This window comes from Meleagris gallopavo, chromosome 5 (genome assembly GCF_000146605.3).
Source record: "Meleagris gallopavo isolate NT-WF06-2002-E0010 breed Aviagen turkey brand Nicholas breeding stock chromosome 5, Turkey_5.1, whole genome shotgun sequence".
NCBI classification, from domain to species: domain Eukaryota; kingdom Metazoa; phylum Chordata; class Aves; order Galliformes; family Phasianidae; genus Meleagris; species Meleagris gallopavo.
Window position 1 is genome coordinate 22431123 of NC_015015.2, and position 24267 is coordinate 22455389.

The 24267-nt window shown below is 37.6% G+C and overlaps 1 protein-coding gene across 2 annotated transcripts; it reads left to right on the plus strand.

The window, feature by feature from the left end:
• On the plus strand, positions 1 to 24135 carry CKAP5 (cytoskeleton associated protein 5). Of its 2 annotated transcripts, XM_010711359.3 has the most exons (26): positions 1 to 152; positions 720 to 913; positions 1979 to 2185; positions 4282 to 4453; positions 5358 to 5490; positions 5772 to 5875; positions 6249 to 6362; positions 6519 to 6623; positions 8451 to 8540; positions 8646 to 8810; positions 9601 to 9729; positions 10534 to 10713; positions 10941 to 11054; positions 12297 to 12407; positions 13607 to 13699; positions 14202 to 14387; positions 14881 to 14975; positions 16213 to 16270; positions 16351 to 16476; positions 16828 to 16964; positions 17117 to 17291; positions 17612 to 17725; positions 21984 to 22112; positions 22757 to 22951; positions 23526 to 23661; positions 23978 to 24135. In XM_010711359.3, the coding sequence occupies exons 1-26, from the start codon at positions 96 to 98 to the stop codon at positions 24118 to 24120; spliced, it is 3462 nt and encodes a 1153-aa protein (XP_010709661.1). In that variant the 5' UTR covers positions 1 to 95; the 3' UTR covers positions 24121 to 24135. The 2 variants fall into 2 exon arrangements, with proteins under 2 accessions (XP_010709661.1, XP_019471101.1); XM_019615556.2 differs by lacking the exons at positions 23526 to 23661; positions 23978 to 24135 and having other exon boundaries at positions 22757 to 22963.
• Positions 24136 to 24267: the final 132 nt, after the last annotated feature.

Consider the following 24267-nt stretch of genomic DNA (forward strand, 5'->3'; position numbering starts at 1 on the left):
GTTAATTTTCTGAAGTAGAACTTTGCCTGTGTGTGTGTTCTAACTTGTCTCTGTCCACAGGAATTGCTGTAACTGTAGAGTGAACCTGAATTACGATGGGGGACGACAGTGAGTGGATGAAACTGCCCATCGACCAGAAGTGTGAACACAAGGTGGGAGATACTGTCTGGGTTTGGCTTGCTGTGCATCTGTGCTGTAATACTTCTATGATATTCCTGTACCTAATCATAACAAAGTTGACTAATTCTTGTAGCCACGCTCTGTGTGTGTGTGTGTGTGTGTGTGTAAAAGGTCTGAAACAGTCAAGTAACACTTGTGAAGCAGAGTTTAGTTGTGTGATAATCTAGATGGCGTAAGTTTGTGAGCCTAAAGATGAGTATGCTTGTTCATGTGAATGTATTACTCATCTATAGCTGAAAGTACTGTTGGGCTCCCACCTACTCACTGGTGGTAGTTGCTAGAGCTGATGGAGAGCAGCGAGGAATACTAACATCTCTCTTTTTCTGGGTCATTATTGACAGGAAAGCAGTGGGTATTCTGCCATGTTGCACAGTATTCGTGTAGTTACTGAAGGGAAATTTTGCAGATGCCAGCTTACTGAGCACCCTTACAGCTATGATTGAAGTACTTTAGTGAGATTAAGGTTATTAAGGTGATTGAGATTGGTGAGTTAAGGTTTGTATTAGCACAACACTTAAATGTTTGACTTCTACTTCCAGCTGTGGAAAGCCAGATTAAATGGCTACGAAGAAGCCCTTAAGCTCTTCCAGAAGATAGATGATGAGAAGAGTCCTGAATGGTCCAAATACCTTGGATTAATAAAGAAATTTGTGACGGACTCCAATGCAGTGGCACAACTGAAAGGACTGGAAGCAGCACTTGCTTATGTTGAAAATGCTCATGTAGCTGGGAAGTAAGTAGCCTTTCCTTGCTATCAGTAAGCTGTTATGAGTTTTATGTCCCTCTCTGAGAAAGTCTGCAGATAAATTGTGCAGGGGTTGTGAACAGTTAGGGTGTGTTGAGAAATGTTGAGAACAGAAGCTGCTTTCTGATTTATAAAACCTGCTGAGCAGTAGGTTTGTAGATGGATTCCACGTACCTGTTAATTCATCAGAAGTTGCTTTATGTAATGCTTAATGATGTTGTAAGAAAAGTGAGTGGTAAAGATTTTGGAAATGGTAGAGAATTGAAACACTGAGTTGGTGTTGTGAGCTGGAAACCCTCCTCTTGCTTGGCTGAAACAGTGTGTATGTATAGAAAACATCTTTCCTAGGAGATATTCGTGTAATTTATTTTTTTAAATAAAGTGTACTTATGTTTGTGATGGTGTATCCAATTTAATCCATCTGAATCTGCATACTTGCCTGTTTCTTCAAAGGATGTTCCTAGTATTTTGCATTATCTATCCCATGAAATAATGTTCTCCTGGGAGTGAAATAAAAGCACCTAATTGACCTCATTCATGCTTTGATCCACTGGCTTTAAGTGACTTGATTTGTTTTTAAATATATATTTTTTTAATTAAGACCTTAATTTGAGTATCTGACAGCATTTCCAGGCCCCTTAATTCACAAGTAGTATAAATTGAGTGTATTGGGAGCTTTGACATAATCCCAGCAGACTATTTTCTGTTTGTGCACCAGTGTTGTGTTACTATAATCTATGCAGTTCTTGGAGATGCTGAATTAATGTTTGTGTTTTTGAGATAAGGTCTTGTATTCACAATCTGGTGTAGTCCAGTATTAGGAATATGCAAAATAGCACTCAATGTAAAGGAGTTCTATTGATTAAACTAGAGGGTAATAAAATCACTTTTTACAGAAGGTTGTAACCTTCAAAGTTAACTTAGGCTTTACTGTGCGATGACTGAGTTTTCATCGATGTTTTGGATGTTGTGTGTGCGTCTGTCTGTGGATAATGATGGAAAATAACCAATTCACTTAAATGTTCTAAAGGTAACTTTTCTCTCATCTTTCAGGACAACGGGAGAAGTAGCTTCTGGAGTTGTAAATAAAGTATTCAATCAGCCAAAAGCCAGAGCAAAGGAGCTGGGTATAGATATCTGTCTTATGTACATAGAAATTGAGAAAGGGGAGGCAGTACAAGAAGAATTGCTAAAGGGTCTCGACAACAAAAACCCAAAAATCATAGTTGCATGTATAGAGACACTGAGGAAAGCACTAAGGTAAGCTTTTAGGTTTGGGGCTGTAGCATTTGTACTGTTGCTGCTTTCTCTCCCTCACCCCAGCAGAACGTATATCCATCCAGTGTTTTTAGCAGGCGGTCTTTACTGAACTGATTATTTTTAAGGTGACAACAGTTGGGAGAACATCACAACTCTTCTGAATAGCTGAGATAAACTCAGTGATGGGAAAGCTGAAATTCATTGTTTGTTTTGGTGGTGGTTTGTTTCAAGTTTTTCCTCACTGATGCATGCACCTTCGGTTGACTGCATTGTTGGTTTGTTTTTTTTTAAGTGCTTGTTACACCTAAGTTTATTTTTATTAACAGCTGTCTGTGTCAATTTCCATTGTCCATATAAAATTTCTTCATTTAAAAACAGCAGCTGATAATACTTTCTAAAAACCAAATCATATTGAAGATAGGGTAGTTGGTTTCAGGATTAGAATTGCAGTATCTGTTTGTTTTTGTTTCATTCTGAGTGAATTTCCTGCTGATAATTTTGGTATTAGTGAGGCCAGAATACCTTTTCCTACAAAAATAATAATAATAAAAAGTAGTTAGTGTGAAAACACTGTAATACAGATCAAGAATACCTTATGGTAGATATCTGGTAGTGAATTTGCTGAAGTATGTGCATAGATGATTCTTTTTTCACTACATAAGTGCTGTAAGCAATGCTTTATTTTAGGTTCTTCTGAACGTCCTACTTTTAAGAACATATTTTACCTATTTTAAATTGCCTTATCTCTTTAACAGTATGGTATAATTAGAAAATGGTGTAACCTTCCTCAGTATCTCCCTACCAACCATGTTTATAAAACATACCTTTTTTTATATGTAGTGTTTTATGTTTTAGATCGCAAGGTCAATTTATGTCATGGAGCTCTATTCATCTTCTGCTTTAGAAGCTTTAGAATTGTGCCTTCAGAGTTTCTGCATTGATAGCAAGATTTATGTATTGTACCTAAGTGGGTAACTTGGATACATAACTAGTTAAGCTTCCAGTGTTTTTTATTTTATGCTGAAGTTTTTTTTTATTCCTTGTCTTGTTAAAAGAATTGGTGTAGTCTGCTGTTCCTTTAAGTTCTCATTCTTGATAGCCCCTTTTTCTAGTATGCTCCTTATTTTAACTGTGGTGTAAAAACAAGCTTGTGCCACTCATTTGTTCATATTTTAGAATTGTTACTTCCAATACTGGAGCCTCTTTTGCATGTTTTATTACCTCACATGTCTCATAAAGTGAGACTTATAATAAAGCTTCTAGCAGTAACGTTTTTAGAACTTAGATACGCAACTTTCTGGTTTTCAGTAGCTGTTTTTTTTACTAGCTTTTTCATGAAGTACTTAGCTGAACAGAAACAGAAGTGTGACTAGAAAGTTTAATTTAGAGCTCTCAAGAAAGAAGAATTATCCTGAGTCGGTATTCTGTGGCTTCTGATGTGACATTTCTTCAGCTACATTTCTTCAAGTATTTCTATGGGTATCTAAAGAAAACTTGTTTTCATTCAACAGTGATTGAAAAATGTGTGCAAGTTCAACAACGTATAGAATCTGCTGACAGGGAAGGTTGGCTGGGGAAACCTGTTCTGTGTGTCCTTTCAGTCGCGCACATTTTAACACGTGTATTTTTTGTGAGGATGACCCAGGCTTACTATAATTATCTAGTGCAACAAGTGGCGAAATGACTAATGCTTTTACTGCAGTTTGCCTCCAAGGATAGACAAAGGAGATTCTATTTATTCTGATTTTAAAAAAAAAAAAGTAGGTCATGTAAATTTCAGTCTAAGGACGTTATTTATTTTTTTTTTCCCCTCTCTTGGCAAAGAAACCGATTTAGGCAATGGTTTGGATTAAATGTTTTGAAATAATTTTAGCAGAGACTGGTATTGTAATTCTGATTGGCTTGGGGAGAGTAATTATGATTGGGGAAATATTCTTTTAATTGTGCAGTAGCTGAATAGTATAAAAAGAAACAAGGATTTGAGTAAATAACATTTTCTGCATGTACTGACCGCACATCATAGTTTTTTGTTTTTTTTTTTAATTTTTGTGTCTCCCATTTGGACTCTGATGCTATTCCATGTTTTTAACTTTCAGTGAATTTGGTTCAAAAATAATCTCACTGAAGCCAATCATTAAAGTATTGCCAAAACTGTTTGAGTCTCGGGAAAAGGCCGTTCGAGATGAAGCCAAACTCCTTGCTGTGGAGATCTACCGTTGGATCAGGGATGCTCTGAGACCTCCATTGCAGAATATAAATTCTGTTCAGGTAGGTAGAAGATAATGCTGTAACCAGAAAAACTTCTACACAAACGTGTGCTTACTAGCCCTGATCCCATGTTGTTTGTCAAAGCTGGAATCTTCCATTAATGAGGCATTATTTTTAGTTTCCTGTAACACAGCTGAAGACTTCAGTCCCTCTTTGTTGTTTCTAAAGGGATGACAACAAAATTCTGTTTCATTTGTACTGGATCTGAGGAGGACATTTAGAAAAGTAGAGTAGCTTGTCACGGAGGCCTAACCTAAGGGCAAATAATTAGTGGTGTAAAAAGACCCCCAGCACTGAAAGTGGTCAGGTCTGCATTTACAGCATTTGTTTTGTTGTATGATAACAGTTCCACTGCAGGAAGTGTTATCATGTTGTGATAGATAACTGGAACATTCCGTTATTTTAAAACTTTCTACATTACTAATGTATCTTTCTTTCTTTCTTTCCTATCCACTTGTATTAATTTTGTTTTGCGGAAAGCAGTAGATTTCTGGAGCAAGGCAGAACTGTTGTTTATTTCTTAAACTGCCTGGTCAAATATAACTCAAGGTGTTTGTTTTGTCTTAGCCCTGTCTTCAGATATTAAAACTATAACAAGAATCTTTCTCCATGTTCAACCAGTCACATTTTAAACCTTTAGAGGCCTGACCATTCTACAGTTTGTTCTGAAGTAAATGCTTGGCATTAGCATTTTTGTTTTTGATGCTCTATGTGAGTACATCTGTTCAAAAACTTCTGAACACTGAGTGTGAAGAAGTCGCTTCTTTGGTGGCAAAATAAAGAACTTAAAATTTAGCAGCGTCTTAAACTTGTAATGGGAAATCTCCGGTGCTTTTTCTGAGGGGTTTCTTGTCTGTGGTATGCACAAAATGTTGTGGATACTATGATTCTTTTCCTTTGACAGCTAAAGGAACTGGAAGAAGAGTGGGTCAAAGTGTCATCAGCTGCTCCTAAGCAGACCAGGTTCCTGCGTTCCCAACAGGAGCTGAAAGCAAAATTTGAGCAGCAGCAGGCAGCTGGAGGAGATGGAGATGGAGGTAAACTATCTCTCTACTCCATTGGGGAGCTTATTATGGGTATATTATTGAGAAATGCATTGAATTGTAAAGGTTCTTCCATTCAAACTGATAGAGAACATGGGATGCATTGCATCACCAGAGAATATGGCCAGGGTAAGAACCTTACGTGATCAAGTGTCTATCCTTTGGCATAGCAAATTCACAATTGCTGACACTGTTTTGTAAGTGAGCCTTAGAAAGTAGTGTGCTTGAAATTGCACTTACTGTGCAGCTTGATGTTTTTTTCACTTCTATTGCAGGAGATGATGATGAGGAAGAAGCAGTACCACAAGTAGATGCATATGAGTTGCTTGAAGCTGTAGAAATTCTTTCAAAGCTTCCGAAGGATTTCTATGAGAAAATAGTAAGCATAAACTTTAATACCTCTGGTTAATTCTGTGGCATGTAGAGCTAATGAGTCTAAAGACAGACTTGCATTTTGCAACATAAACTATAGTGCTGCATAGGCAATAACAGAGTCTCATAAATAAATCTCAATAAGTCTCAAATCTTGGTTTTTACCATCAAGAAAGCTGTAATTCCAAGGAGCTGAGATACATCCTGGGAAAGGATTTTATTTCATCTTTCACTGCAGTTGATGTTGAGCTTTAAGGAAACTTTAAGAGATCTTGGTTTTCTCTGAATAGAGTTGAGCTCTAAAATCTATGGTTTGTGGCAAATAAGATTCTCTAGGGCTATTTAGATTTATAAATTAATCTAAATGATTTGCTTTTCAGGAAGCAAAAAAATGGCAGGAAAGGAAAGAAGCCTTAGAAGCTGTGGAAGTGCTCGTGAAAAATCCTAAGTTAGAATCAGGAGACTATGCAGACTTGGTGAAAGTTCTCAAAAAGGTAATGAAACACAGCATATGGCTATGGTTTAATTATTTTTTTTATATAACTTCTTTGTGTTTAAAAGTTTTGATTAAGATAATCTGTACCCTGCTGACCATATAAGAGATTTGAGTCCCTGAAGTCTCTCACCTTTTGTTACTTTTTCCTTTTCAGGTTGTTGGAAAGGATACAAATGTTATGCTGGTTGCTTTAGCTGCCAAATGCCTTGCTGGACTGGCTTCTGGCCTCCGAAAGAAATTTGGACAATATGCAGGACATGTAAGTAAGAGTATTTTTTTTGTTGTTGTTGTTGTTGATGCTGGACACCAGGGAGCATTAGGGGCTGGGGGAGGGGTTTGTTTTTTATTTGTCAGGGCTTGGCATTTATCAAAGGTACATCTTTGTAGTATCACAAAGATTTGCCTCCACCTTGGTGGATTAAGAAGTGAAATCTCTTGCAGCTTAAGGTTAAAAGGACAGTGTTTATTCATGTTCAGTGGTATAAAGCTTACTGGTACAATGAATCTTGTGTACGAAGACTACTCTGAGTTCACTTTTCATAAGATGAACTTGATTTATATTGCCTCATGCTGGAGGTACACCCACAGAAATGCACTTGTAGCACATGGTGGTGGAGGAAGCATTTCTGAGCTTGAGGTCTACCTAGCAGTGCCATCAAGTATAATTGTTAGTTTTAGTTTTGCTTGTTTTGTTACCTGCTTTGAACAGCCAAACTACTGAGTTTTCTTTGATACCAAAATGTTCAGGTGATCTAGTTTAATACTCTTCTCTCCTTTTGCATCTCTTGTCTTAGCAAAATACTACCAAGAAAGCTGTGGAAATATTTGCATTTATCTCACTTTTTTCTCAAGAGAGTCACTGTTGCTGTGATCTTTAAGCTGCTCGACTTTAAATTTTCTTGTGATACATAAGAGGATACATAAGGGAGAGCTGAGGGTAAAGCTGAGGGAAGTGGAGAAATTGTGTCTGGCAGATATTAGTGTTATGATTTGTGGTGAGTTGTGAAGTTACTGAATGTTATTGCTTCAAAGTCTTCAGGTCTCTTGAACTCTGAACGAAAGTTTGGGCAAAGATAATTTCATTAAGAAAACTGTCTGTTATGAGGAACATGGTTATTTTTATTTATTTTGAAGTGCTTGAGGCTTTGTGAACAGGAATTGGCAAGGGTTAGCAACACAAAGATGCCACCTGAGCCTTGGTCACAGTGCCATAATGGGTTGAGATCTTGTAGTCAAGTTCTGTGTAGAAAGAGGTATCTGTAGGAAAACCTGTTTTCTATTATGCAAGAGCTTATAACGAGTAACTTGACAGCTTCTAAACTGTCAACTCTGATATGCCTACAGAAATGTTGAAGGTAGCCTGCTTTTCACAACTAAAAGCTCTGCATGTCTCTGGTTAAACATCAGAATTTCTTTTGTTATGTTACTACTGGTGTAGGTTATAGAGACCATAGTTAAGTGGACCTCCTCGTATTACCAGCACACTGAACAGTCAGCTGTATCTGGTTGACTGAGAAGCTTTATTGGGTGTAAATTGCAGAGAAGCTCCAGTGTGGTGTGGTTTATCAGGTGTGCTTTTTCAACTTGATAAATCTAAAAATATCCTTGGAAGGGATGCCACTGTAGAAAAGGTTCAGGCTTTCACAGCTGGAAAGACAGTGTTCTAGTCAAATAAGAGCATCTTGGACAGTAGTGCTGAATGCTGTGAGGAAGCTGGGAAATGGGACTGTGTGTGTATACACACAATCTTGGATTCTTCAAGTGAGAACACAGCGTCCTACTGTGGAACTGTTTCCTATCAATTCTCTATATTTCACACCAGTAGATCCAGAATGATAACTTGTGAATTTAAATACCTGCCTCTTCTTAGCTTTTCTGTGCAACTACTCAAAAATCATTATTTATTAATAGATTGAATAGAAAAGCTGGAATAGACTAGTTCATCCTGCTGTTGTATGCCCAATGGGGCAGGAGAGATGTTTATTTGCTTTGCTTCTTTGTGAAACGTCAGGGAACAAATTTTCATGTTTTACAGTTATGGTAGCGAAGAGTGGATTGACTTTGTTTCTTTTTATCTCTTCCACAGGTTGTTCCAACAATCTTAGAGAAATTCAAAGAGAAGAAACCTCAGGTAGTTCAAGCACTGCAGGAAGCCATTGATGCAATCTTTCTTACTGTAAGTAAAACTGAAAATTTTCCCACTGTCAGAGAATTGGTGTTTTTTATTTGCTTTTTTTGTTTTGTTCCTTTACTGAAACTAGTAACTTTTTTCTCACTGTAGACCACATTGCAGAACATAAGTGAAGATGTGTTGGCAGTGATGGACAACAAAAATCCAACAATTAAGCAGCAGACATCCCTTTTCATTGCAAGAAGCTTTCGTCACTGCACACCTTCTACTCTACCAAAAAGTCTGTTGAAACCTTTCTGTGCTGCACTTCTCAAGGTAAAAAAGCAGAAGGAATTAGTACTTCTCTGATACTGACTTGAAGTGTTGGTGTGAAGCATGAGATTGTTTTGGGAGAAAGACATCTGATAGTGCAGGGGCTGAAGAGCTTGTGTACTGTATGGCTGTCAGTGAATTCTGACTGGTATCAAAGTGGAAGATGACTTGGTTGTAGAAGTTGCTAAGAAGAGACTAAACTATCTCTAAAACTGGAAAGTCACTTAGTTTGTAATAAAGACATTGGTTTTCTAACTATTTAACTGCTGGACATTGACAAATGCTTCTTGCAGATATTCCTAGCAAACTTTTATTAGAGTGTTGCATCTAATTTGCCATGGGTGAAAACTTCTGTTGATGCGTAGACTACATGTACACTGGAGAACTTCCAGTGTGATCAAAATCTGTATACTCTGTTTCCATTTCTTTTGCCTGGATAAGTTCCTTGGCTTTTAAAATGGAGATTTGAAAAAGGATTGTGGGATTTTAAATTTCTTAAACTTTTATGGTGTTTCAGTATTCATTAAAGCTAAAATATTCTCCCTTTTCTTGCTGTGTGAGAGATCCAAGGATGGGAAGCTACCTGCCTTTGAGAAACAGTAGATCAGGATATGAAGAAACAGAAGTAGACAACTTTTCTTTTTTTCTATAATGGAATGGAATACTAAGTATTATTCTGTATTGATTGTAAATTTTATTAAAAGGTTGGAACAGATTTATACAAATCGTGAGTTTAAACCCTTGTTTAGACGTGAGCTGCAAACTTTGTGATGCGTGCTGTATTTCTTGGCAGCATATCAATGATTCTGCTCCTGAAGTAAGAGATGCTGGTTTTGAAGCATTAGGCACTGCATTGAAGGTTGCTGGAGAGAAAGCTGTGAATCCTTTTCTAGCAGACGTTGACAAACTAAAGCTTGATCGGGTGAGTTTATGAAATACAAAATGCTCAATTTATCCATGTAAAATGCATTTCAGTAAAGAGGATGAGAGCAGGTACTTTAGTCAATGTTTTCCACAGTTGTTTTGAAAACATGTCTTTCTTAGAAGTTACTGTTGGAGCAGGAAGTCTGGAAAAAGTCATTTTTAAAAAATTTTTAATTATTGAGAATCCTTTCTTTGACTCAGTATCTAAAATGTATTGATATGCAAACACTGCACCTTCTCATTCTTTAATACAATGCATGTTTGGCTTTAAGACTTGGTGAAGTGGCTTGATTTCTTTTTTTTTTTTTTTGGTTTGGGTTGGGTTGTCGGGGTGGGGGGGGGGTTGGTTTCCAAACTCTTATTTCTCTAAAACAAATCTCACATTTGTGACTTAAATCCCTGACCTAGTTCTATATTTTAAGATGGAATTTGATATTCAATCCTCACTTCCCTACACAAAGTTGTTGTGCTTTTGCGTAAGTTAACAGGTTGGAATGATGACTTGATCACTGTGCTAAGAATTAATCTTTAGAGCATTTGCATCTGGAAGGGGTTCTCTTAACTCTTCATGCTTCATTTTGAACTAAGAAAATGAATTGAGCAATATAACAGGAGCTGATGCTATTGACTAGTTAACATTACTGCTGTGACACAGGATAACTAAACTTTGATAACTGAACAACTTAATGTTTCTAGAATAGCAAAGTTTGAGCCGCTGCTGAGAAGATAAACTATAACTCGTTGTGGCAGCTACTATTTCTTTACATTTTTTGTTTTGTTTTCTTTTGAAACACTTTGTCAGATTAAAGAGTGTGCAGAGAAGGTAGAACTGGTTTATGGTAAAAAGACTGGAGCTGCTGAGAAGAAAGAAGGCAAGCCTGTTGCTGGAAAGACACCTGCTCTTTCAGGCACTGCTGGAGATAAAGAAATAAAAGATGCAGCATCCAAGCCAGGACCACAGAAAAAAGCACCTGCTGTGAAAGTAAGAGATTGTCAAGAGGTTATTGACTGTTGTATTTGTCTGTGATTGTATTGACTATAACTAGTTGCTATCTTGAATATCAAATGTGACAGTTATGGTACTAGAAATACATCTTCCAAATGTGTATTTTGATGTCAGAATGCGGAGATAGGAAAAACAGCAGTTCATTTAGAATCTGATGAGTTGGAGAGCTGTTTGATCTCTGCTAATTTGTGTTTCCTTTCTAGCCTGGGGGCCCACCTAAGAAAAGCAAACCAGCTGCAGCTGCGGGTACAGGAGGTGCTGGAGCTAAAGGCAAGAAGGGTCCTGAGACCAAAGAGATATTTGAATCTGAGCTCTCAGTAAGTGTCTTGCTTGTATCCAAAATAGTGTTCTGTGCAAATAGTTCTTCAGCTGCTGCATTTTCCACTGCAGTATCTTTCTTGGATAAGGAAAAGCAGTGTATTTAAATAAAATTCATAACTGGCAAAATGGATTTTGATATATTCTGGCAAATATGCACCTATTGTATTGACTGGTTTTGGTGCCAGGTCATAAAAGCAGTAAACATTATCAAGCTACTGTAATGATCAATGTCATGGTGTTACTGAATTAGAAACAGATGTAGAAGGTAGAGGTAACTACTTACAATGTAATGAAGGATATATGATTTGCTGTCTGGCATTAAAAGCTTGAAAATATGATATTCTGGAGTTTAATGTATTCTGCTTCAGATTTCAAACTAATAATAAACTAAATCAAGTTTCTTACATGCTGCTCATAGTTGGGAATGAGTCAAGAACACATTGGAAATCTGTGTGTTAATGGAGTCATTCATATTGTTTATATACATATGGGTTAGATGCTTTATTTCTACTTCAGAAAAAAACAACCTTTTCCCTTCCATATCCTTTCAGTAGGTTAGTTTATCTCATTCCCCATCTGTGGATCGAACAGTAACAAAAAACTGCTTAAGTTCTGACTTGCTCTTTTACAAAATCTACTTGCAATTTTTTGAGCTGTCAGCTACCTTTAGGGAGTGTCTTTTAGTGTGAGCACTTTCCATTTTATATATATATATATATATAATATACAGCACAAAAATGAGGATACAGTTCTTGAGAATAATACAGGTAACAGATGCAAAAGAATTTCTTACTATGTTTCATTTTCAGAATAACTTGAATTCATTCCATTAAGATGGATGTGGAAGGTGTCTTCTCCTGTCCACCATTATGCCCTGATTAACTGCTATGAAATCCTGACTTCATACAAAATTATCTTGCATACTTCAGTTTATCTTTGCTTGATTCTTTAAGTAGTGGCTACCTGGTATCATTTTTGACTGTACAACTTAAATTTTTAGGGATTATTTTTCTGTTGCAGTATGATTTAGCAGTTTCCTAAACTCTTGAGCCCCTATGTTGTAGACTGTATAAAATGCTTCAACTTATAGCAGAACTTTTTCGTTTTATGGTGACTTAAATTTTGTAAATGCATCAAAGAGCAGGAGTTGTTCAAGTGCATTATATGTCCCAGCTCTGTTCTCTGTACTAACACAGAATCCTGTGGGATGTGTTACCCTTATTCTGATCTGTCTGCAGATAGAAGTTTGTGAGGAGAAAGCTGCTGCTGTCCTTCCAGCTTCTTGTATCCAGCAGCTGGACAGTGGTAACTGGAAAGAGAGACTTGCCTCCATGGAAGAGTTTCAGAAGGTGAGTTTTGCAACAACTGATAAAAGGAGAAATGGGGGAGAAGAAAGCAAGAAATAATTTCTTCAGCTTGTTTTAGGCCTGGTAGCTCTCTTATAAAGAGGCATACCAGAGTAGCAGTATACTGTTTCAGATGAGTTAAACAATACTTGCAAAATACCAGGGGCGTACATGGTTTAAAGTAACTCTTACTCCATAACTGTGGTGCAGTAACCTTTTTAATTTGATGTAGTTATGTTTTTGTGAGAAGTATTTGTACGTGGATTGAGGATGCATACAGGCCTATTAAAAATATGAAGTAATTATAAAGCTAGGTCTCAAGGACAGCTGGATTTAAACAGGTTTTGCAATGATTTGTGCAGAAACGCTTGCAAGTCCCCATTGGTTGCATTTTAAGCAGCAACTGATCATAACGTTAAAGTTTCAGTTTGTAAATATTTAATGTTTGAAACTTATGACAGCAATATTAGTATTCATAACTGGTAATGAGGGCTTCATGTAGTTACAAACGTGATGTACTACAAAAGTTGGAATGTGAAGCCTGACTTTTTTTCTTCCTGTGGTATCTATCATAAAATCTTTGAGTTCGCATTCAAAAAGCAATCAGCTGTTGATGTACAAGTAGTTCATACCATTGTATTGCAGTTGCTATTGAGATTTAATATTTTAGTGAAAGTGTAGACTAACTGAAATTATGAAACAGTGCTGTTGCTGGCAGCACTGAGATACTGCTGCAAAAGCCTAAGCAGATTTGCTCAAATGTGAGGATGTTAAAAGTCTCAGTGGAATGCCTTTGGGAGGGGGGTTACATTAAGGCTTAGTCTCTGCTTTGTAGTCAGCTTTCTAGATGGGCCACTTATTAAATGTTACATCTCCAGATTTGGAATGGCCAACAAGTGCTTGTAAATACACTTAAAGGATAAACAAAGTGTAGAAGTATGAACACTTCCACTGAAATGTTGGCTCAGTGTGTTTTAAAATGAGCTCCTTGCAGGAATGGGTCTTATAGCAAGGCTATTCAGGTAAATTCTTATACTAAGGATTTCTGCAGCTTAGTCTAATATTAAGAAAACACTTGCATGACAATTCAGGTAATTTCCATTTGTATGGATGTTTGGTTTTTGGTTGTTTGTTTGTTGGTGTTTTTTTCTTTTTTGCACAATTTGTGACCTTTTGGTTAACTTTTGATTTTTATGCTTAAGGCTGTTGAGCTTATGGAGAGAAGTGAAATGCCTTGCCAAGCTCTAGTAAGAATGCTGGCCAAGAAACCTGGTTGGAAGGAAACAAACTTTCAGGTAATACATCTTTATTTCAGTAAGTAGCAATTCATTTTTATTACTTAATGTAAGCTGTTTTTCCAACTGAAAAAAGACCCTAGCTGTATATATGTTATTGCTTTAGTACAGCATCCACAGTTGTCTCTGCAGTCAAATGAGAATATATACTCTAAAATCGGATTTTTTTTTTGCTTACAATTGTGGCTTCAGGAGTCTCTTGTACGTGTCTAGATCTGTATAGGTGTTTGTGTATATGCATATATAGGTATAGATAAATTCTAAAAGCTAATAATGGTTGCTCAGTATTATTGATTGTGTATTAAAATGTGCATACACATTCATACAATGTTTATATAAACATATATAGTTTATACTCAGACAAATGCATGTATGTACTTGAGTAGACACAATTTAATAGAAGAAATACAATTTGTATTTATTACATTAAATACATACACACTTCTTAAAGATCTAAAATATATAAAAGTGAATGACTTCCTTGCTATTATGAACATTCCAGGTGATGCAGATGAAACTGCATATAGTTGCATTGATTGCACAGAAAGGAAACTTCTCCAAGACTTCAGCACAGGTTGTATTGGATGGTCTTGTAGACAAGGTTGGTGATGTGAAGTGTGGGAGCAATGCAAAAGAAGCCATGACAGCAATAGCTGAGGCATGCCAGCTGCCATGGACTGCTGAGCAGGTGAGTGGATAGCAAAAGTATTCTTCTGTTAAAGACAAATGTGTTCTTTCAATTCAGGGAATAAGTCTTCAGTCTTCATGGTTTTTTTTTGTTGTTGTTGTTTTGTTTTCCTGTGTTGCTTAGCACAGGGAAGTTTGAAGGTATCTCTTGAGATAGCTGTTAAATGCAACAAATAATGAGTAGTAAATAAGTACCTTTCTGAAATATTGTTTATAAAAAAAAATGTAAAAGTGGGGAAGAAAAACACTTGTACGCTTCTGTAATATAGCTAATCTCTGAAAGCCTTTTAGTACTTAATAACTTCTGTTTTACTTCAGCTGCAGTTATATTATGCTGCAGTGACACAACAAATTTTGCTTTGTTTGTTACCCCCTGCTCTTTTGGTTTATTTGCACTACCTTGGTCTTTGCAGGTATTATCACTCACTTATGTACAATAGTTCTTTGTCACCTGGCTTGCCAATGAAAACTCAAGCTTTACTTTTCTGTTCCAGGTTGTGGCTATGGCTTTCTCTCAAAAGAACCCTAAAAACCAGTCGGAAACTTTGAACTGGCTCTCAAATGCAATTAAAGAGTTTGGCTTTTCTGGGTATGTCTTCCAAGAGAAATTTCAATCTGTTTTTTATCTTGGGCTGAAGATTTGCTCTTTCTTGAGAGTGCAAGTGCACTGAACTTTTAGTTTTCTCAGCTCTGGTACTGACTTTATCAGCTGCTCTTCCAGTTCTAAACATGTAAACAAAAGCATCTGACAGGAGTAGTAAGGTTACATCCTTTTGTTAAAAGATCTCTTCTCATTGGGACTTCTCTGAAGAGCCTTCCACACATTTGGGAGTGGGATGAGTAATAGTGTTTTAGTACATCTATGCTCTGATGCATCACAATATAGTTTTGTTTGGCACAGTACGGAGAAATACATACTGGGATGCTTATTTTTCTCACTGGGGTAGATTTTTAGGTGATGTTTTAGCCAACACAATGGATGATGCTGGATGGGGTAGAAAATAAATTCTTCATTAGCACCAGTGTAATGTTCCTTAGTTTCTCAGCACCTATCTCTTAATTGAACGCTCTCTACTATGTGTATACAGTAATGTGCCATTCACTTATGAGAACAAATTTCTGATTGGTGGATCAGCAATCAAATGCTAGTTTAGTTGATTGCTTAGGCAGTTACTTTGACTGTCTGGATTATTTAACAGCCATGAAATGGGTAGTTGCGTTGATCAAGTCTTGGGAACTTTTCTCAGTAGCACTTCATATTAAGACAGATTCCACAAAAAGTATATTTCCACCAGAGTAATATATGAATGGAGATGATAATAGAATGGCGGTGTTTGAAACCATACAAAGGAAACTTCCATGTTGACCCATCTGTTTTCTGTTGCTGTGCAGTGGTGGTATAGAAGGCTAGGTAATCTAAACCTTCCTTCTTTCTCTTGTGAATTACTGATTCTGAAATTCGGACCTTTTTCAGCAAGATCCTGGTACAGGTTTACAAAAAAAATGCTTTTTATTATGTATGTTTATTATGTATTTTAATACTAGCAATCTCAGAATTGTAGTAATTTAAGAAGCTCTCCAACTCTAATATATAGCATTTGATGTTAACTATCTTAAGTTTACTGTGTTGACTTTCATAGCAGGTTATTCCCAAAACTGATCTATTGAATTTGTACCCTGTACTTAAGATATTAATGTGGGAATATTTTCTGCTTCTCAGTGATTTCTCATTCTCATCGCATTTTTTAAATTTTTAGTATACTACGATTGCTTTTGGTTTTTTCGTATGTACTCATGGGAATAATGTGACTTTTTTTTTTCCACAGGCTGAATGTCAAAGCTTTCATCAGTAATGTGAAGACAGCTCTTGCTGCAACTAACCCAGTAAGAAAATTTATTTTAATCCAGAATTTTGATCAGTCCTTAATGTGAAGACTGAGCGCTTTTTATCACCTTTCTGTCAGGCTGTAAGGACTTCTGCCATTACCTTGCTGGGAGTCATGTATCTTTATGTGGGACCACCTTTGCGAATGTTTTTTGAGGATGAGAAGCCAGCCCTTCTCTCTCAGATCGATGCAGAATTTGAAAAGGTATGAAGTGTAGCATTCTCAATACCAAGTATCACTAAAATTACTTGAAAACAGCAGTAGTTGGAATGTGTACTAATACTGTGGATATAACCTTCGATTTTGTTCTAAGTGAACCAGGTTTCTTAAGATAGCAGCTGCTTTGATGAGCTAAATGCGTTGTTCCTAGCTATGCCAATAGTTTTTTTCCTATGACAGATTGCAAAAGCTCTTGTTTTGGATTTGTTTTTTTTTCCTTTGGAGTATTATGTTTTAAAGTCTCTGACGCTGAAATAGTGTATTTGTGTTGTGCGAGTGCCTTAATTTTTAATGTCAAACTCTAACATAGCCGTTGTAAATTTTTGTTGCTTGCAGATGCAAGGACAGACAGCACCAGCCCCAACTCGTGGCATTTCCAGGCACAGTGGAGGAAGTGGGGATGATGGTGAGGAAGAGGAACAGGAAGATGTTGGGAATGATGTTGTGGACCTTCTGCCAAGAACAGATATTGGGTACATTTATATTCTACAACGTGAAGACATTTGCTCTGCAATTCAAAGCTTAATTGACATCCTTTATAAGCGTAAATCTGTATTATTAAAGCACTCAAATACTGAAGGCATATAACTAAGAAAATGGACTTTTTACTCTTTGTTTTGTACAGTGATAAGATCACAGCTGAGCTAGTGGCTAAGATTGGGGACAAAAACTGGAAGATCAGAAAAGAAGGTCTAGATGAAGTGGCAAGCATTATTAATGATGCCAAGTTCATACAGCCCAACATAGGAGAACTTCCTGCTGCTTTGAAGAGTCGTCTGAATGACTCCAATAAAATCTTGGTATGTTATTTGAAAACCTACTTGAGCTATTTCCAGTTCAGAAATGAGAAATAGTTTATGGCTGAGAGCTGTTGCAATGTCACGAAACCGTTAGTTTGAAACCAGTAGAGTGTATTAATGAAAAAATCTTCAAACAAAAAAAAAAAGGGAGAAGATTATGTAGGTTGCCATACATCCTCTTTCAGTTTCCCTATATCACTGAGCAGGCATTCTGAAGTAAAAGCTTATGTACAGCAGTGTTAACTCTCCCCATGTGACTTTGAATTTTGCACATACGATTGTAACTGTAGCTTATTCAGAGTCTTTCTGTTTATATGCAGGTGCAACAAACGCTGAGCATTCTTCAGCAGTTGGCAACAGCAATGGGCCCCAATATCAAACAGCATGTGAAAAATTTGGGCATTCCTGTCATTACAGTCCTTGGGGACAGTAAGGTAAGATGCTCATACCTTTCTCCTATTCACAGAATCACAGAAACACCAAGGTTGAAAAAGACCTACAAGATCATACAATCCAACCGTCACCAATAGTTCTCATAAACCATATCCCTCAGTATAACATCTAAATGTTCCTTGAACATCTCCAGGGTTGGTGACTCCACCACGTCCCTGGGCAGCCTAACATCCAGCCTAAGTCTCCCCTGGTATAACTTGAAGCCATTCCCTATCACCCGTTACATGAGAGAAGAGGCCAATCCCTAGCACACTACAGCCTCTCTTCAGATAGTTATAGAGAGCAATGAGGTCTCCCCTGAGCCTCCTCTTCTCCAAACTAACAATCCCAGCTCCTTCAGCTGCTCCTCATAAGGCCTGTGCTCCAGACCCCTCACCAGCTTTGTTGCCCTCCTTTGAACCTGCTCCAGGGCCTCAATGTCTTTCTTGCAGTGAGGGGCCCAAAACTGGACACAGTACTCGAGGTGCAGCCTCACCAGAGCTGAGTATAGAGGGACAATCACTTCCCTGTTCCTGCTGGCAACACTGTTTCTGATGCAAGCAAGGATGCCATTGGCCTTCTTGGCTACCTGGGCACAGTGCTGGCTCATGTTCAGCCGAGCATCAATCAATGCCCCCAGGTCCATTTCTTCTACACAGTCTTCCAGCCACACCGCCGCAAGCCTGTAGCATTGCCTGGGGGTGTTGAGGCCAAAGTGCAGGACCTGACACTTGGCCTTGTTGAAACTCATCCCATTGGCTTCAGCCCAGCTATCCAGCCTGTCCAGATCACAGAATCACTAAAATTGGAAAAGACCTTCAAGATCATCCAGTCCAACCATCCACCCATCACCAATAGTGTTCACTAAACCATATCACTCAACACAATCCAAATGTTCCTTGAACACCTCCAGGATCGGTGACTCCAGCACCTCCTTGGGCAGCCCATTCCAGTGCTTGACCACTCTTTCAGAAAAGTGGTATTTCCAAGATCTGTGTAGGGCTTTGTTTCCCCCAGGCAGATCAACATTTCCAGCCAACTTGGTGTCATTTTTGCATTTCACTGCCCTGGGAATAACTGTTACTGTTTGCTTTTGAGATGTGGATGGTAATTAAAGCTTTGGGAGCTCATGCAAGCTGTGATGGTGTTTTTCTGGAACGGGGTTGTTCTTGCTTACATGACAATTTATTATCCAAATAAAGTATCCTTGGTATGCATTCTGCATGAGATATATTCTCCTGCTTGTGAATAACAGGAGCTGGAGTCATAATTCATCTTAAAAACGAAACACAGTGACTATGTATACGTGAACTGAACTTTCAGACTGAAAGTACACTACTTTACCAAGAAAACCTGATTGACTTTAAGGTTGCTTGTAGAACTTTTCTTTTAGTGTATCAGTGTGAATTCCAGTGTGCAGTGTTGTCTTGTTCTGTGTCACTGTGTGGGAGACTTCTGTGTAGGCTGAAATATGACACTGGCTTATACTGAAGCTTGTATAATGTCAGCCTTGAGCTTGTCAAGATACTGCTTCAAATCAAAGCTAGGACCATGGGAAAGAACTATTTGCAGCAACTGGAGAGAGGGAGGCTTGAGAAGATGCTAACGATTTTGTGCCAGAATTCACAGGCAATCATCAGAGGTGATATTTCAGATGTTCCTATTCTGAGTGTGAGTAGTAAAAGGTGCAGAAAATAGGTGAGCAGGTTGAAATTGGAAGTCCTCCTAGCAGCAAAAGCAACCACTTGGAAAGCTGCTGAAGATGTGTGTCAAAACTGGATTCCTACTGAAGTACTATTTATGGTGTTGATGGTGCCAGTAGGAGAAAGGTGCTTGACACAGTTTCACAAGCCTGCATTTATATGCAGATTGAGAAGGAGAATCATCTTCCCTTTTCCTCCCCCAAACCTAGATGAACTCTTCCAGTGGAAGTGCCTGGAGTTTAACATTGCTCTTCTGAAAGCCAAAGCTCACTCAACATAAACTGATATTGGTTTAGCAAGTACCTTCTAATCAACTGCTTGTTATTGAACATAGAGGGTTCCCTCCTTATTTGAAGAAGCTGGTCGTCGTCTAGGGGAAAGTAACTGCTTCTGTGCTTCAATTTCATGGAGCTTACTATTTTACTATTTCTGAGGAGTGTATTTGAAAGCAAGAGAAGCCAGCTTCCAGTTCTTAACAAGCTGTGGTATTCTTGACTCTACAAATGAAAAAGCAAAATGTCTTCTAGTCTACTGACGAGCTGTGCTGATACTTGAAGTACAACATGCTGATGTTGCATGCCAACATGCATCAGTGTACCAATGCTTAATGCGTCTGCATCCTTGGTATTGGTGGTGTCTGCATTGACTTCACTCTTTTCCTTCTTTAAGAGGCAGAAACTCTGAAGTACTCCGTGCAAGGAGTTCAAAAGACACTTGTCCTTTTTGTGTCAGAAAGCTTGATGTGTTTGTACGCACCAGTAGGAATGACAGCAAGTCTTTCCTGCCATAAATAGATGAGTATCACTTTAAAATAAATTTAAATCATTTGGTATGTGGAGACTAGTCAGGGTTGCCAAGAATTGCTGATGCCTTGAGTACTGGCAATTTTGAAGATGGAGTTGAGCAGCACTCAAAATCTCGTGGTCCCTTCTGCTGGAAATCATGCTTATTCTGTGAAGAGGACAAGTATTATCCTGGTGCTACTTGTAAGTCACCGTATCTAGTTTCTTTCCCTTCTCTAGGATCTCTCTGAGGAGCCGAAGTTCTATTTAAAATCCAGCAAGTCCAAAGCCACAGAGATGATTTAAAGCTGCTAACAAAACAGACACCCCATTATGTGAACTGAAGAGCTCATCATCTCTGTTTAAAGCTCAAAACTACATGGTGCAGTTGCAAGGATACAGATTTTAAATTACCGTCTAGAAATTAACTTTTGCACAGTTCTGAGATTATGCACAAATTGTGCTACAGAAATTGTCATGTTTAATACAACAGTGAAACTGGGTCTACTTCCAAACAATGGGAGGACTAGCATAAGGATCTAGATTTAAAAAAAAAAAGAACAAAAAATCACTAAAATAAGTTTTAGTCCAGGAACTAATTTTTTTGTGAGCAAGCTGGTTTCTTTCTTCTATTCACCCCTCAAGTTATCATGAGAAAACAGCAAGCTCTCTTCACTCGCAAGTACATGACTTTTAAGGATGAGACCTACTCAGATTAACCTGTATCATCACCAAAAGGTGCAATACAAATGCATAATACCACTGTTACTGATATTACAATTACATTGTGCTGTGATACTGATATAGGATTATATACTCATCCAGACAGTATTGCAGTAATAACTGTTCTGCAAGATTTATCCAGTTGCTAGTGTTTAGGGAGATGAGGAAGATCTTTGAGCTACACTTAAAATGCTGGCAGTAGAATCAGTGTATAATTAAGCAAAACCAGTCTGTAACCTGCAAGTAGACAAATGTACCTGTTTGCATTTGGCACAGAAATTTTCTTTCCCTCTGTGGATGAGTTTTTAGCAAGGATGCTGACTCTGGGTATGTGCCTGAATTGAGTCAATTTTAAGTGCAAATGTAACATGTATCTTATGTATTTGTTACACAAACACACATCCTTTAGCTTTAGTATCATCTTGCTTCATACTCAGCCTACTGGAGAGTGATCTGTTCTTATGTGTACACTCATGTTTGTACTGACAGTTCTTTTTTTAAGAATCGCGTGTTCCACCTGACTTTCAATTTCACATAACTGTTTCAAAAAAAGACAAAGTTTTTTTTTTTTAAATCAAAATGCTAAAGGTAGAAACTGAATAAGAGACTCATCTGTCCTTGTTTAGACCTTGGCTCACAAACCTGAAATGAGACTGCTCTGAAACTACTACCAGGTTCCATAATCTTCTTGTCCTGCTAGATGCATGTGCTAAGCCAGTTATAATCATTACATAAATCAGCCTTATTCTTTAGAAGTCAACCTTATCTGTACCTATTTTTTCATTCAGGAGTTAAGGTTAAGATAGCAAGTTCAAAGTGTTCCTAAAGATAACCTTTTGTGCCTGTTTATTAAACATACTATTAAAAAATGATAGGTATATGGTATGATTTTCTTATTTCCGTATGTGATAGCGTCACCAAAATTAGATTCTGAATCCTACGTTTCTCAAGTAGCGAATGAGAATGTATTTCAAAATTTATGATGTAGAGTCTTCTGTTGTAATCTTCTGACCCTTCTTTAGGATTATTCATAAATCTTGTTATTGCTACAGAATAACGTTCGTGCTGCTGCACTAGCAACTGTGAATGCCTGGGCTGAACAAACTGGCATGAAAGAGTGGCTGGAAGGAGAAGACCTATCTGAGGAGCTCAAAAAAGAAAATCCTTTCCTAAGACAAGAGGTAGGCTTCCCTTAATTGCTCTTTGTGTGTATTTGCTCAAAATAACTGTTTTTGCTATGGACTAAATTTATATAAGCAAACAGATGTTACGTAATACAACTATTACATGAGTAAACAAGAGGCAACTCTCTGTTCTTGCTGACAAAACTTTACAGGGGTAATGAGCTGCCCCCTAGTGTGATTAGCTGTAACTTAGATTTTAGTGCCTCCAAAATGGAGGTTTTGCCTCTTTTGGTGAGGTGAAGAGCTGTTTTGTTTTCCATCAAATTAACACAGTAGTGATGAAGACGAGAACTGGAGGTGTTAATATATTGAGGTTAATGAAGTGCAACTTACTAATTAGCTGCACTATCTAGTCTGAAATTCCAGTGTTACTTACAGAAGGAAGAAACAGCCCACACAGTCTTACCTGACCAGGCTCCAAGTTTTAAAGTAGCTGCACGTTCAAATACTGTACTCACTTTTTGTTTTTTTTTACTGTTAAATCTACATTTATGTTATTTAAGGGTATGTTTGTCTAAACATAGTTTTTTCCTTTTCTTTGTGTGAATGAATAAAGGACTACTGTTCATGCTCTTATGGCTTATGTTAGATGTTCCAAATATCAATAATCACTTATTCAAAAACGTTTTTTAAACTTTTAGCTTCTTGGTTGGTTGGCTGACAAGTTGCCTACCCTCCGCTCTGTTCCTTCTGACCTGCTCTTATGTGTGCCTCACCTCTACTCCTGCCTTGAAGATCGAAATGGGGATGTGCGTAAAAAGGCTCAGGATGCCCTGCCATTCTTTATGATGCATCTTGGCTTTGAGAAGATGGCAAAAGCCACCGGCAAGCTGAAGGTATTGCTGTGACTAAGAGTGGCTAATGTGACTTTGAATAAGTGAACATTAAATGGTTAGGTTTGTGATCTATTTGGTCATGGAAAGTCTTGCCTGCACTGAACTTCAGGTGGCTGAAAACAAGGTCAGGAGATTGCAAGTTTTCTGTACTTCAGAAAGATCGTGGCCACAACTGATTTATCACTAAGAGCTTGTTATTTATTCACAATGTGTATTTTTCTGAAAGAAATCTATTTGCTGATAGCTTACCATTTATTGTCTAACTGTATGCCTTTAAACACATACTTCGAAGATGGCTTACTCAAACAATAACTCAAGGTTCTCAAGTAATTTCATAGGACTGCTCAGTTGGAACAGACTGCTAGTTCGTTTCATATACATCTTCCAGAAATAAACTAATGGCAAGGTGTCCCATCTCAAAATGGGAAGATCTGAAAGCATGGATGTTCTAAGTGCCACGAAAGAAGCTTACTAGAAAATATTCTGCTTCAGAGTACTGTTGTTCTTCTTGTTTGTGGTATGTATTGAAATAGTAATCCTTCCATATCTGTTATTTTCTTTTCCCGCCCTCTAGCCTACTTCCAAAGACCAGGTACTGGCCATGCTTGAAAAAGCCAAAGCCAACATGCCAGCCAAACCGGCTCCGCCTGCTAAAGCATCCTCCAGAGTGGGAGGCGGAGCAGCTCCGGCCAAATTCCAAACTGCATCAGGTAACCTCTCAAGTTCTGGGAAATAACTGAAAAAAAAGGGTTGGTTTACATTCCCCTAAGAAGAGTTTTTTGTGAAACAGTACTTTAATGATTATTTATGTTTTAAACTATGACAAATTTGATGTCCTGTGATGTTGGGAACTTTGTGTGCTAGCATGCAAAAGAAAATCTTCTGACTTCTGTGTGATAAGGGCGTTATCACACATTACTATCGTTATCTTCATGAATAGTTTTATTATTCTGTTCTAAGAACAGAAAAACAGTGTTGATCTGTAATAGGCTTCCTGTTAGTTTGGGATGATCTTTGTTTTTCCAGCTCTTGCTGAAGATTCAGGGTCAAATACCATGGAATCCAAGCCTGATCCCAAAAAAGCCAAAGTAGGAGGAGCTTCCTCTAAAACTAAGGTAATTATTCTATTTTGTGTGATATTAATTCAATTACATGAACAGATTGAATAATGTTTTATGGGTAAAAGAGTATAGCCCTTTCTTGGGACTGCTTTTATAAAGAATCAATGTGTTTGTCTGATTTCTGAAATTAGGTGTTCCTATATCTTAAGTAGATAATAACAGAAATAATGTTTAACTAAGTCTGTTTTGTTTTTT